Below are 13237 nucleotides of genomic sequence, written 5' to 3' on the forward strand. Positions count from 1 at the left end.
TTTTGTCTTATTACGACGTCACGCAATATTTCGATGCATGAACGATTTCGACCTCACGGTCCATGAGGTGTTTGCGTATTGTTACCCACAAATGTGTTCTTTGACTTCAAGGGGACGTCTGATTATGTCGTTTGGTTATTTTTCTCAACTGTCTCAAGCTCATGAATATAATCTGTTCCTGGTGTCCATGTATTCCTTGGCTTGAAAGAGTGTATGAACTTGTAGTGTTGTGGAATGTAGGTAGCTCGTCTTCGTTGCTTGGTTGTTGGTCCGCTCGCCGAGCTTGGCAGTTGGATTTCAAACGTTCCACCACCATTCGAGGTGACGTCGTCAGTGCAGGGTTGACTGCACTGACCCTGCACCACGATGTCACCTCGATTGGTGATGAAACTTTTGCAATCCAACTGCCAAGCTCAGCGAACAGACCAACAACCAAGTGCATGGACTTCTACAAACGGTGACTTCCGATGAGTGTCCTCTCGTTGTTCTGATTCGATTTCCTCGTCACTAATATAGTGTGATGTACAATGGAAGGTCTTCAAAAGGTTTAAATGGGTGCTGGTGAGAGTCCTGTGTGAGAAGTATACAGATGTTATCCTTTTAATATTTAGTGAGCGTAAAAGTCAATAAGTGCACTCCACCATCAAACCATCGGCATGTACTTTTCACCGACAGAGTGTGAAGCCGTGCTTCAGAGCGCGTAGTCTCTGAATATGTCCATCGCGATTCAAGAGGAAGCACAGAATTTCTGATCCAAGTGTGTCTGATAATACCCAGTTCCCATTCGTTACTTCGCGTCATCCATGGCGGCAAAAAGCCATATCTCGTGATCTCGGGGGCAACATTTGTCAGACTCCATCAGTTATGGGACGTAATCTTTCCAAGCAGAGAATCTGAGACGTCTTCAGGTACTTGACTACTGACGTATTGGGGACGTAATTAGTTTTGGATGATATCAGCTGATGGCTAACGACTTAATTATAAAACGTGTGTGCAGACATATATAACAAACTATAAACCCAAAATCTCCTGATCCCCTCATCTTGCCCCTACTGAGTTATTCAGTTTTAATGTTTTCGCTTGGGGAAAAGGGTAGGAACCATGCTACAAAACAACCTACTATGGTCGTGCAAGTTAGGTTTCATGACTTGTTTCAGATCGGTGAAAATCGGTTCGTTTCTTAGCGACTAAAATGAATCTAAGGTTACTGATGTAACTTTTAACCAGCGTTTCCCACTCGCTTACTTGGCGAGTTTGCCAGTGCGGAAGGTTCACACTGAAAAGACGACGAGTCGTAGTCGAGTGCTGCTTGTGTGGTGTTCTGATTTTCCGAACTTCTTCCCGTCCTAGGTTTTGTACTTGCATGAAATCCCTGCAGATCATGGCAAGTAACTAGCCGGGCTAGGGTCTTCCTGTAGTTGTTCGCAAGGCTTGCTTTGGAGGGAGGCATTCCAGGAGGTGTGTCGTTTTCAGCCTGCTGCTTGGGCGGGCTTATTTCAACGCTAGCCCGAAAGCCTCTGCTCCTGATTTTCGGTCGTTTACCTCGGAGACGCCAGTCTTTTTTCAGCAGCGCACCTTTGTCTTCATTGCGTCAGGGTGCTCTCGATGATGATGCTTCCGATGATCTAACTTTGAACGCCATTCTGGTGAAAAGGTGGTCGCTGATAATAACTGCTGGTAGTGTGATTTCTGACAGCAGTGAAATCTCCGACAGAATACAAATGATGCGTTTAGGCTCACTTTAGACATCACTTTCCACGTGTGCTTTTATTCAGTCGTAACTACACTGCTACGATTCTTATCGCAGGCACTCACGCTAGTTTGAACTCCAAATGATTGACTGCTTCACAATCTCAATACTGTTTTTAGTATCAGCCACGTTGCTTCTCCATTACTGCAAGACCAACCAGAATAATCGCGCCAGGACAGGAGTTCTGCTCAAACGAGATTGGCGTGGATAAAAGGAGCAAGAAGCTACGACTGTGCACCGTAATGAAAGCTCAGTGTCACCCACTGTTGCGCTTGCAAGCAGTTTCGTTGATCAGCGCAAACTTGCAATGTACTTGCTGCCCGTCAATCTATACTGGGCTTACGTTTGATTCACAATTGACGTCCCTGGTAGTCATCCTGATCTCTATCTGGGGCTGTGCTGCATACGTGCATTGGCCCAACTCTATCCCAGTCTTAGATGCACGCGAGTAGACGGTTGCCGGGACATGGTGCTTCCCCCCGTGTAATTAATCCCTTATTGGGATATCAAACCCTTGAAACCGAAGAGGAGACGCATATGGTCCCCAAAATAGGTGGTTTACTCCTCAACAGAAAACACCACAGTGATAAGTAATGGCTGTAGTACTCTTTCGGTGCCGAGCTACCGTGCGCCTCGAAGGAAACACGAGGGCCGAGATACTATCCGGTTGCCTGGAAAAGAGCAGTCGAGCTGGCGTGGTTGGGTTTCGACCCACAGGCCCAAGCGAGATGGACCAAGTGGTTAGAGCGCGAATTTACTGACCGGAAGGTCCGTGGTCCGAACCCGACCTGTGACTCTCGACTTCCCCTGTCTAGGCTTGGGCAACCTGGCAGTATTCCAGCTCTCTTGCTTCCTTCAAGTAGCACGGCACTTGGCACTTAGGAACCGAAAGGGTGCCACAGCTGAACGGCTTCACAAGCCTCGCGATCATATGATTGACTCACATTAACGTATAGACTGTCACACTTGGTGTGTGTAACAGTTGCGGTCCGACTGAAGGTAATGAATCTGTTAGGAAGGATCGCAGGTATTCCCAGGATTTGCCATTATTTTTGCTGTTTTGTTAGAATATGCTGTCGCGAGGTATCCTTTTTTGCATTTAACCAGTTGGCATCAAAACTACCTGCTTTTAAGAACCAGAGTGGAACGGTTTTCCCCATCGATGGGGAACGTGCCGGCGGTACTACCGCGTGGTAGGGATTTCTTAAATAATTGCTGCTTGCTGGTACACATCGGTCAACAGCACCACATACCTGATTCTAACATCGCCCTTCGGCCTGGAAGTAGCCTTTTGATCCTTGTTTTGTACTCAAAGTATGCCCTTGCGGATGTCAGCACTACCAATGTGACACAGATAAGTTGCGTTCGAATGCGGAAAATAGAATTCAGTTGTATCTTATGAAGACCTTTGGCAATTACTTCCGGTGTGTTGCTGCAACATTTGTCATTTGTAAACTCGGTCTAAGCTAATCTGTCTGTCCCGTTCGATCGAAGGAGATGCGGTGTCTCATGGTGGTGACCTATTATCCCACACCCCTTGTAAACGACTGTCCTTATGCATTTATTATCTTGGTCCGATGCAGTAGTTGAGTTTGCCTCCTCATTTTGTTCTCTATCACTTTTGTTCAGGGTCCAATGTGCGATTTACTGTGGTCAGATCCGGATGACCGTGGTGGCTGGGGAATCAGTCCCCGTGGGGCCGGGTACACTTTTGGCCAGGACATTTCGGAAACATTCAATCACAGCAACAATTTGACCTTGGTCAGTCGAGCCCACCAACTGGTCATGGAGGGCTACAACTGGTGTCACGACCGCAACGTGGTGACGATCTTCAGTGCTCCTAACTATTGCTACCGATGTGGTAATCAGGCATCACTGATGGAACTGGATGACAATCTGAAGTATAATTTGTGAGTTCACCTGGGTAACACATACTCCTGTTTTGTGTCTATCCACTCTTTTGTTCATTCTCGTTGGTACCTGAGCTTAACAAGGATTCTAGTTACAAAGTGACTATCTCAAACTGTAGGTTGAACGCCTGCTCGTGCATCCGCCAGTGGGAAGATATGGCGTTAACCAATTTCAGCATATACCACTAACTTATTACGGTAATGGTAATATTACTGACTTATTGTAAGTAATTCTGACTTTTCGAAACTCCTGTAACGCTCACCTAGGAAGGGACAACATCCAGAAATCGAGTAAAATTGTTTGGTTAGGAAAAAAACAAACTTTTCAGATTGGGATAATTTCTTTCTCAGTGTACTTTCATATCACGAGGAAGTGTTTCTTTTCCCTCCTCTTGACAGTAAAGCTGACCAATCAAATTACACGAAGGTCACCTCAGGGCCAAGCAATCACGTGTTGGATACTGTTTAGAAACCATATAATTACAGGCAGGAGGGGAGGAATTTACCTACTCAATCCCACACTGACGACGTCACCTCGATTGGTGATGAAACGTTTGCAGCCCAACTGCCAAGCTCGGAGTATGGACCAACAATCAAGTGAAGCGCTACTTTTCGGCATGGATATCGTTGGTGTGGCTGGTGACCACAGTCACATTTCGGTCGGTCTACTCAGAATGCAGCTAGATTCTGCTCCGGACTGAATGCGTCTGTCAACACATGTGGCTCGCGACTTCCTGTATTGAGCAACTATGCTTCCTAGGTTGAAGTACAGAAGGTCTTCGTCCCATCTTTGGAGAACCATGGTTTTTCGGTATAACACACGGTGCAGACTACCCTGTCTTCATTTGAAATCGTACATGGCCGAAAGACATTATGAGAAGGAATAAGGGTGATAACAGTTCGCAAGAAGCTGCTCGTAAGATCACTGAATACTCGACATACCCGAGCCTTATCTTCCAGGTAGACGTAATCGCCCGAGTTTCCGTCAACCTTCTGTTCTGCTTGAGCACCAAAAATGTATTGAACTACACCGGGTCGCACATTAGCTCGGTGTTAACGGGAGGGTTAACTGAATCCATCAGCACTACAGTACTTCGACTATCGCACCAACTGAAACACGAGGCAGCACATCCAATTTAAAAATATTATAGAAAAATGATTGATCCGGGATTCAGTTGAATCTCCCAGTAACATAAAGTTGATTTGCAGATGGGTGTATTTCACAAAACGTAATCCTGAACTACGCAGCATTCACGACAGTTTGGTGTACACACAAAGCTATGGTAATCTTTGGTTCGAGTGTGTCATTCTGGAATGAATGGTTTTGGACCCACTTTTTCAATCTATCTTGAGAATAATACCGGAAGTAATGTAGCTAAATTCGAAGCATTAGGCTTGAAAATGTCAGATGGCATGCCGTCACTCCTAAGTTCAATGCGTTCTGTTGTATAAGCCGTGTAATAGTGATAGCAATAATAATTGTAATCACTATAATCAATAATACTGGGAACAAACCAATGTATGGGCTTGTTTTTCAGTTTCAGTTTACATCCAGGCTAACTAAATAGACCATTTGCCGGAGGTTGTGTGCATTTTATTGATTAGTCGCTGTTCTTGCATCTTCGTATGTCTCTCCCCGCCTCTATCTGAAAAACCCAAAGCACCAGCACGCATGCCCACCAGGCGGTGATTCCACGTTTGCGAAACAGATTGGTCTGCGGAACCAACTGGCAGCTCGAGATAGCTCAGTGGTTGAGGCGCGACCATACTGAGTGGAAAGTCCGTGGTCCCAGCCTAACTTTTGTATGTCGAGTGTTCCTATGGGGGCGAGATGGACCGGGTGTTTAGATCGCGAATTTACTGGCCGGAAGGTCCGTGGTTCGAATCCGACCTTCCCCTGTCTAGACTTGGGCAACCTGGCAGTATCCCACCCCTCGTGCAACCTTTTGGTGGCATGGCAGTTAAGCACCAAAAGGGTGCTAGAGCTGAACGATTTCGATTTTCGTTCCTATACGGGCTTCAACGACCTGGCAGTATCTCCATCGTGCATCCTTCAGCTGGCACGGTAGCTTGGCCCCTATAGGGTTTCGCAACCGAGGAACCGTCTAGGTGTAGCACTCTTTCGGCGCCTAGTTACCATGCCAACAGAAGGAGGACCAAGGGCTGGAATACGGCCAGGTTACCCTAGCTCCAACAGCAGCACTCAAGATGCTGAGGTTAGCTTCGAAGCGCAGGCCTTCCGATCTGTAAGCTGGCACCTTAACCACTAAGCTATTTCAAGCGCAGCTGAACGACGAGACAAGGTTCCTATGCGCATCCGACTAAAGGAAGAATGTTCAAATACACCATTCGGAAACGCTGTTACACGTTCAGCCTACCCTGAACTGGCGTTTCCCGGTTTTCCACAGCCCTTCTTCGGATCGGTTTTCATGCAGACTTCTGTTTCTCCACCACGAAGCGAGTGAATTACGATTTTTCTTTATTTTGTTACACGTTCAGCCTACCCTGAACTGGCTTTTCCCGGTTTTCCACAACCCTTCTTCTGATCGATTTTCATGCAGACTTCTGTTCCTCTCCACCACGAAGCGAGTGGATTACGATTTTTCTTTATTTACACACCATATTCGGTGCCCAACAACGCAAGGTAGGTAGTATCTCATCCCTCGTGCTTTCCTCGGGGGGCACGCTAGCTAGGCATCGACAGAATGCTCCGCTGAAAGATTATTGTATTTACAATAGGGTTAGGTCGAGGTCGAAAGTACAGCACAATCAATATAATCGACAATAATAAGTTGTGTTGCATCGTCATGTCGATGAACTTCTTCGATTAATCAGTGAAGCTGGCGATAGCGTGGTCTAACTTTGTTTCCATGTCATACACTTATCTACTTCCAACGCTTCGGTAATTAAAATGGGACAAAACAACCAGATCACCTGACCTTCAAAGCACAGGATGTGAACGGACCCAGGTTGTTGACCTGTTGAGTTTCCTGCGTTCCAGCATTGCTAGTTCGCTACAGTACACGGGCGAAATGGCTCTTGCGCCAGCGATCATAGCACAAATAGTAAGGCTGAAGGCAGAGGAATAATCTGGGAAATATCCAGGAGACTTTGCAGATACAATATTCAACAGACCTTCGGTAAAATTAATAGCCCATTTGTGTTGCTTCCCTCCTTCCCGTCTCTCTGTACTCAGGCTGCCAAGCAAATACATGCGTAGAGCTCTTTCATCAAAATCAATAATGATGAACTGGCCTCGTCCCGGAATGTTTTTTGCCGTCTTCACTTTACTAATTAATCCACCCACAATGCGTTACTCACGTGTCATGTCAGCTTTTCAAGTCGACTCACGTGACAACTAAGATGGCAGTAGCCGATCCAAACCGACTCAGTGATCAATGCAATGTTTTGGTGCACACACTGCATCGATGCGACATCAAACCCACGTACTTTGTACGTAACCATTAGGTTGATATAGCGCCTTCAAAGTATGTCAGCTGCTGTCGGGCTGCACGAAGCACCGATTGAATCAGCACCTGAATACGCTCATTGATATTCTTTTCAGTTGTTTGCTGCGTTGCCCCCTCTAACACACCATTGTTCGCGAAAACTACTCCATATACATGTCTCTCCCGTCTGTTCTCCAGCCTACAATTCGACCCGGCACCGCGCCGTGGGGAACCGCATGTGTCCCGCCGCACACCAGACTATTTCTTGTAACCACTGCTTCCGGTTTCCCACACGCCTTCCGATCCATTTCCCAATCATCTCCATCTTCGCTCCGGTCCCTGGTTCACACCACCCAGGCTACGATTGTTCTCAATGAATGGAGCGGCTCACTTAGTTATCGCTTTGTACTTGTAATTATTCCAAATTAGTACCACTGTCTTTGCATACGAGCGCGCACGTCCATTTGCCCTCCCCCCACAAAAGACCGCGGTTGTTCCACATACCCAGCGCATTCACCCCTTTTATCTCACCGCCCGGAAACCAAAGTCCCACTCGGAAGAACGTTTTACGCGGAGTTCGACTAGGACGTTCATTCTCGTTCATTCTTCATTCAACCATCCGCTCATGTGGTGCATATATCTGTGCGTTTTTTCTTCGTTTTTCTTGGTTTTGACGATACCCGGCACGATCGTGTATCACTCGCCGGCAGATGCATTGGTCGTCAACGTGGGCACCTCTGATTGAGTTTTCTTGGTTATGAGATTATCGTTCAATTGCACATGCTTCCTGGCCACCTTGAGTTTCTAGCGCTGACTTGTCCTTATCTTCTCTACCCGTCCACTTGCATGTTCTCCCTAATTTTCCGCTCCCACTTATTCTCGTCTTCAAATATGCCGCCTTTCTGGGTCTGCTGACGTTTTTATTACAAAATTGCCATCCGATCTGTCTCACTTGAAGCGCGCATGGTCACCTTTCGGTCTGCACACGAGCCCAAGGCATGTAATAAACAGGTTCTTATGGACCAGGTGTTTTGCCGTTTTATTCCATCTACCACTGGTTTTGCGCCTGAAGCATCTCTGGGCTGGAACACTCGAGGTAAATACCGGTCGATCAATGTTTCATCTGCTAGTAAGCTGGTTGGTAGCTGTGTAGTGAACTGCGACACTTCATGCGTGCCTGACTGTGAAATGTTACACCAACAATCGGAACCACCAGGTTGATCCCGGGTCGGATAGCTGGGAACTCTACCCACAGCCTTTCGTCTGTGAGCGCCATCCTGTGCTGGTTGGTTAGCGTGACTCCAAAAAAGACTGCCATTTCACGGAGTGTCAAAAGTTCTTGGAATCAGAACCACTATCACGACAGGTGATTGCGTGTGACTAAAAACGTTGTGGTGTTTGAAGTCAATTCCTTTCGCTCTTTGCTTCTTCCCACCAATGTCTTTGTACTGGCATGAAGCGTTCGTGTTAACGCTACTGTTGCTAAAGACCAAAATACCAAGTCCATTTGAGTTGGGTTTCAGGTAGGAGACACCGGGTAGTGCATACGTCTTTGTTAGCGCAACATTGCCGTCGCGAAGAGACAACTGCATGATGGTTTATGTACATTCACTACCCTTTTATACTAGGTCGACCGGTCGATGAAGGACTGGTCCTTTAGGTTAGGAGTGGGAACGTGTGGTGACTTACTCCGTAGAAATGTCGACTCCCTGGCAGTCTTACATCGTTATCATCAACAATTACATCACATCAGTGTTTAACACTGATGCTTCGCTGCCGTACAGCCATAATTTATTTGAAAACCTTATTGTGAAGAGAGGCATAAAAAGTGCTAGCCTAGCACACTCATCTCAGATAGAAACTGACGATAAGAACGCCAATGACGTCGATTGGCAGCCATATCTTCCAGCGTCCCCAATCAGGTGCACTGGGGATCACAAGGTCTCCGCCCTGGAAGGCGAGTAGCACTCAGAGAATCCAGACTTTTCTTAATCTGTTTCATAACCCCTGCCAGATTAAAGTTCGGTCAGCTTTCTTGCGCCACTTTGAATTGAACATGCAAAACAGAACGCCCGTATCGTTGGGTCGAAGTTTTTTGATAAATACTCAGCTAGCTTTTCAGTCGCATTCCCGATTCGCAACGGAGTCCTGGGTAGTGAACTTGGAACCCTCGACGGCTTCGAAAATGAACGAATACCTGTTACCCCTCAAGCGTAACGGAGCTACTTACGCTAACGAACTCCAGTCTGTTCTGTTCAAAGATAGAGTTGAAATCCTCGGTCGATTGATTCTTGTCTGACCTTGTTTGCCTCTATCCAGGAGGAAGGGGCTGTCCAGAATGATTGGAGTGATTCGATCATTGTGCCCATTTGCAGAAAAAGGTTCTTGCAAAATCAATTAATCAACTTACCAGCTATAAATCGTGTAGCGTAGTTACAATGATTCCAGATGCTACAGTTTCAGTCACCGGAAAGTGGGAGTGTGGGACATACAGCCAAGCCTTGGAGGTGATGGTATGTTTAGGTAGTTTGCATTGAAGACGATAGCTTTGGTCCATGAGCGCCACTGACTGCACGCTTGGATCATTTCTACCGTTGTAATTAATCCTCGGTGAGTTGAGTCCCGGGGTCCCCATCCAAGGAGGCGGAGGTTGTGGCTCAGTTTACTAGTTGGCGTTTCGCCAGGCCATACACTGTCCACCTCTCGGTCGCTTCCACTCAGCACAGGACTGGCGAGCCAGACGGTCTTCTGACATGTAGAGTACCTCCTAACCAGCGTAACCTATGGAGCACGGGAGAGTTCGTTCTTCCTAGGACTATCTGGCATACCTCAGCATTACTAATCTGATGTCCGCATCATACTCGACCAAGGGCTCGGAGACACCGATGGTCGAACACTGATATTTTTCGAATGTCCTCTGCTCGTAGAGGCCATGTCTCTGGATCCTACTGCCGAAGTGTAAACTGCCGTTGTCAGGCGAACTGACGTCAAGTTGGTACCATCGGTGTCGTAAGGCGGCAAAAGATGCACTGGCTTTCCCGATCCGAGAAGTATCCTCACCTCCAGCCATTCCACTGGAACTCATACGAATGCTGACCTTTCCTAACCGGTCCTACCTTGGGAGAAGGCAGCATCGCTGCTTGCATAAACAAGACTGTGCTGGTCTCCTGAATGGAACGTTTTAGTGCTTTCACACTACTATCGTAGAAGATAGTACGGTTTTTTGACAAAATCAAATCGTTCAGCTGTACTACCCTTTCAGTGCCTAGCTGCCATCCCAATAAAATGAAGAAAGAGGGCTGAGATACTGCCAAATTGCCCAAGTCTAGGCAGGAGCGGTTGAGATGCCGAGGTCGGGGTTTGAACCACGGGCCTTTCGGTCCGTAAGCTGGCCCCTTAACCACTGAGCTCTGCCTAGTCCAGTATAGCTCAGAGGCGCTCAGAAGCCCGACCGCCGCGACAAGGCGTTAGCTTTCGGTCGGGACAGGTTCTCGTGGTGAATGTGGCAATCTCAGAAGACATGGCTTGACCCCTGTTGTAATTAGACTCCGCGTCGCTTACTTTGCTTCATTTTACGAAGGTACGTCATGAGGGGATCCGGGAACAACCAGCAGGATTTCGGGCTTGGAGAGACTGTGCGGACCATTTCCACACGCTTCATCAAGTGCCAGAACGGCGATATGCGTCCTACAGTCTTGATGTCCTTGACTTCAAGAGTGCGTTGAATTCTGTTGAGATGCTCGTTGTTTTCAACACGATTGCGCAACTGACTGTGCTCCAGAAGTTCGTTAAATCGTGCACTGTTTGTATTCACATACTTGTGTGCGTGCGTAAGTGTATGGAGAGCTCTTCAAAAGCTTTCCTACAAGGAGTGGTTTCCGACAAACGTGTCCGCTTCCTCAATTTTGGTTTGATTTCTCCAAACCGATGAAGTGGTGGGACGAACTTTGGGAGGTCCCCAAATCCCCATTGTTTAGACCTCTCCTAGTGCGCACTTTTTTGACCTTGCATGTGCGAGTGACATTGTTTTCTGTTTTTAAAAGGAAGAAAACGAGGCACCAGCATTAGATGATAAGGCCAATGTCATCCAGTCGTTCGGCAAATTCACACCGTAGATTTCAACATGCCTCTATGCATTAAAGGAGTGCCACTGGAATTTTTGGAACGGTGTACATATATCGGAAGTTACGTTAGCCCTCACGGCATTGTGGCAGACGAAATCAAAGCACAAATCTGAAAGGATAGCATTGATTCTACCAACTTGCACCACCTGTGGCGTCAAAAAGGCATCTAACCGGGTCTCAAAGGAAAGACTCGTGTATCAGAGGGACTATTGTTGTACGGCTGCGTGACTTGCCCACTTCTGAAACATCTTCAGGTCTTTGTCCACCCAACTATAGCTGGAATCGACTGGAACCTTGGGAATGAGGTGATCAGGACACGGGTGTTTCGTGAAGCAGAACATACTTCATTGATTTAGTGTATCGAGCACCATAAGCTAAATTGGCTGGGCTGTGTTATGCTTGTCGAGTTACCGCCTGCCGAGAAGATCGATGTGAACAAAATACGACATTGTAGAACGGAATAAAGAGTGTGACGAAACGTTTGAGGGCCGTTGGTGCTGTTAGCCTTCTGGAATGGGCCCATGTTACCCTCTTCATGTTTGGCTGAAAATACTGGACGACGTGGCGGTTAACCGATGTCAGTGGCGCTCATTCCCGTCAGTTTCTATCCAGATTGTTTGATTGAATGCTGGAGGTATAAGCACCTCGGATCCTTGTGGTTGGCTGATCTTCAGTGCTACTCTTTGTCCCGTTTTTTATTAAGGTTTTAGTCAAGTATAGCGACGTTATCTATAGAGGAAGATGTCGGTAGCTCATGCAGTTGAGATGGTCGTTGGCTTTTTCGCTGAGCTGGGCAATTCGATTGCAAACGTCCGATCACCAATCGAGGTGACATCATCAGTGCGCTGTTAAGGCGCGTAGAGATGGGTTGATGGTTAGGCACACCCATCGCTACGTGATGAAACGTTTGCAATCGAACTACTCAGCTCAGAGAACAAGCCAACGACCACACCAACGTTTGTACGACAGTGAAATAACACTGTTCTCAGCTAGCTTTTGTTCCTAGTAGTAGTGATGATGACGAGAACCGTTGTTAGTTTTGTTTCTTTAAGGTCGTGTCCAACTCGTTCTGGTTCGGGCAGTTCAGTCTTGGCAGGATCAATTAGGTCAGTTCGTCGTGAGGCGGAGATCATTGAGTTCGGGCTTGAGACCCGCATCAGCATTCAAACCCCGGACTCTGACATAAGTGCAGAGCATACTTATACTTGGCGCTTCCGAAATGTCTCACCTCATCTTTTTTTTTGCCACGAACGACGACTCGTTGACTGTCTAGGCTGTGGCGATCGATAGGCCACCCGTCATTTCTACACTTTCATGAGTGACCGATATAAGGCATGCCGAAATCCTAGGTATATTGCATACTGTTCAAAAGGTGTCTGATTTTTAGGGTTATGATGTCCGTTCTAGTGATCCCGCTACTGTCCAGATTCTTCCGAAACGCTACCAACGCCGGATTGTTATCCGACAAGGGGATATGTATTGGTAAGCAGCTGAGTATATCCTGCTTTAGTGCTCACGTGATTGGGTTACCAAACATGGCGTTTCGGACGCTTTGGTGGTCTTGTTTCGTCAAACGTTTGACTGGACTATTCCGCACTAACACCGGAGAGGAAACCAGCCCTGTCATACAGAGGACTTCAGCTGTTCTGAAGACTGCTTTTCCGCAAATTACCGTCCTTTTTGTCCGATAGGCCAATATAAAACATCCGTAAAGCGATTTATCTCGAAATTCTGCTGGGTTCTTATCCCAAGTCCCGCGTCGTCCAGCAAACTAGGCTGCCCGTCAGCATGACATGTCTGGAATCTGAATGAAGTCCGATTAAGTCTCCCCTTTATGATGCTCAAATAAGATATACAAAAAACATTGCTCGAGTCTGACGGGAACACCGGAACAGCAATGCTGAAATACGTTGAATGGCATTCGGAGGAAATAACTCTCCCACAGTAGATGAACTGATCACACTGCACAGGTTGCACTGGCTTGGCCACGTGCTGCGTATGCCA

General features: G+C 47.0%; 1 protein-coding gene across 1 annotated transcript in view; it reads left to right on the plus strand.

Annotated features, from left to right (window-relative positions):
• The window catches only part of T265_09614 (hypothetical protein), a gene marked incomplete at both ends in the record, with an annotated part of 22904 nt that extends 14786 nt beyond the window's left edge, over window positions 1-8118 (plus strand). Inside the window, 2 exons of the mRNA XM_009175735.1 lie at window positions 3380-3664; window positions 7308-8118. Of these exons, the coding sequence (XP_009173999.1) occupies window positions 3386-3664 (279 nt within the window). The remainder of the gene's footprint in view (window positions 1-3379; window positions 3665-7307) is intronic.
• Window positions 8119-13237: the final 5119 nt, after the last annotated feature.

This window comes from Opisthorchis viverrini, assembly GCF_000715545.1.
Source record: "Opisthorchis viverrini unplaced genomic scaffold opera_v5_294, whole genome shotgun sequence".
NCBI lineage: Eukaryota > Metazoa > Platyhelminthes > Trematoda > Opisthorchiida > Opisthorchiidae > Opisthorchis > Opisthorchis viverrini.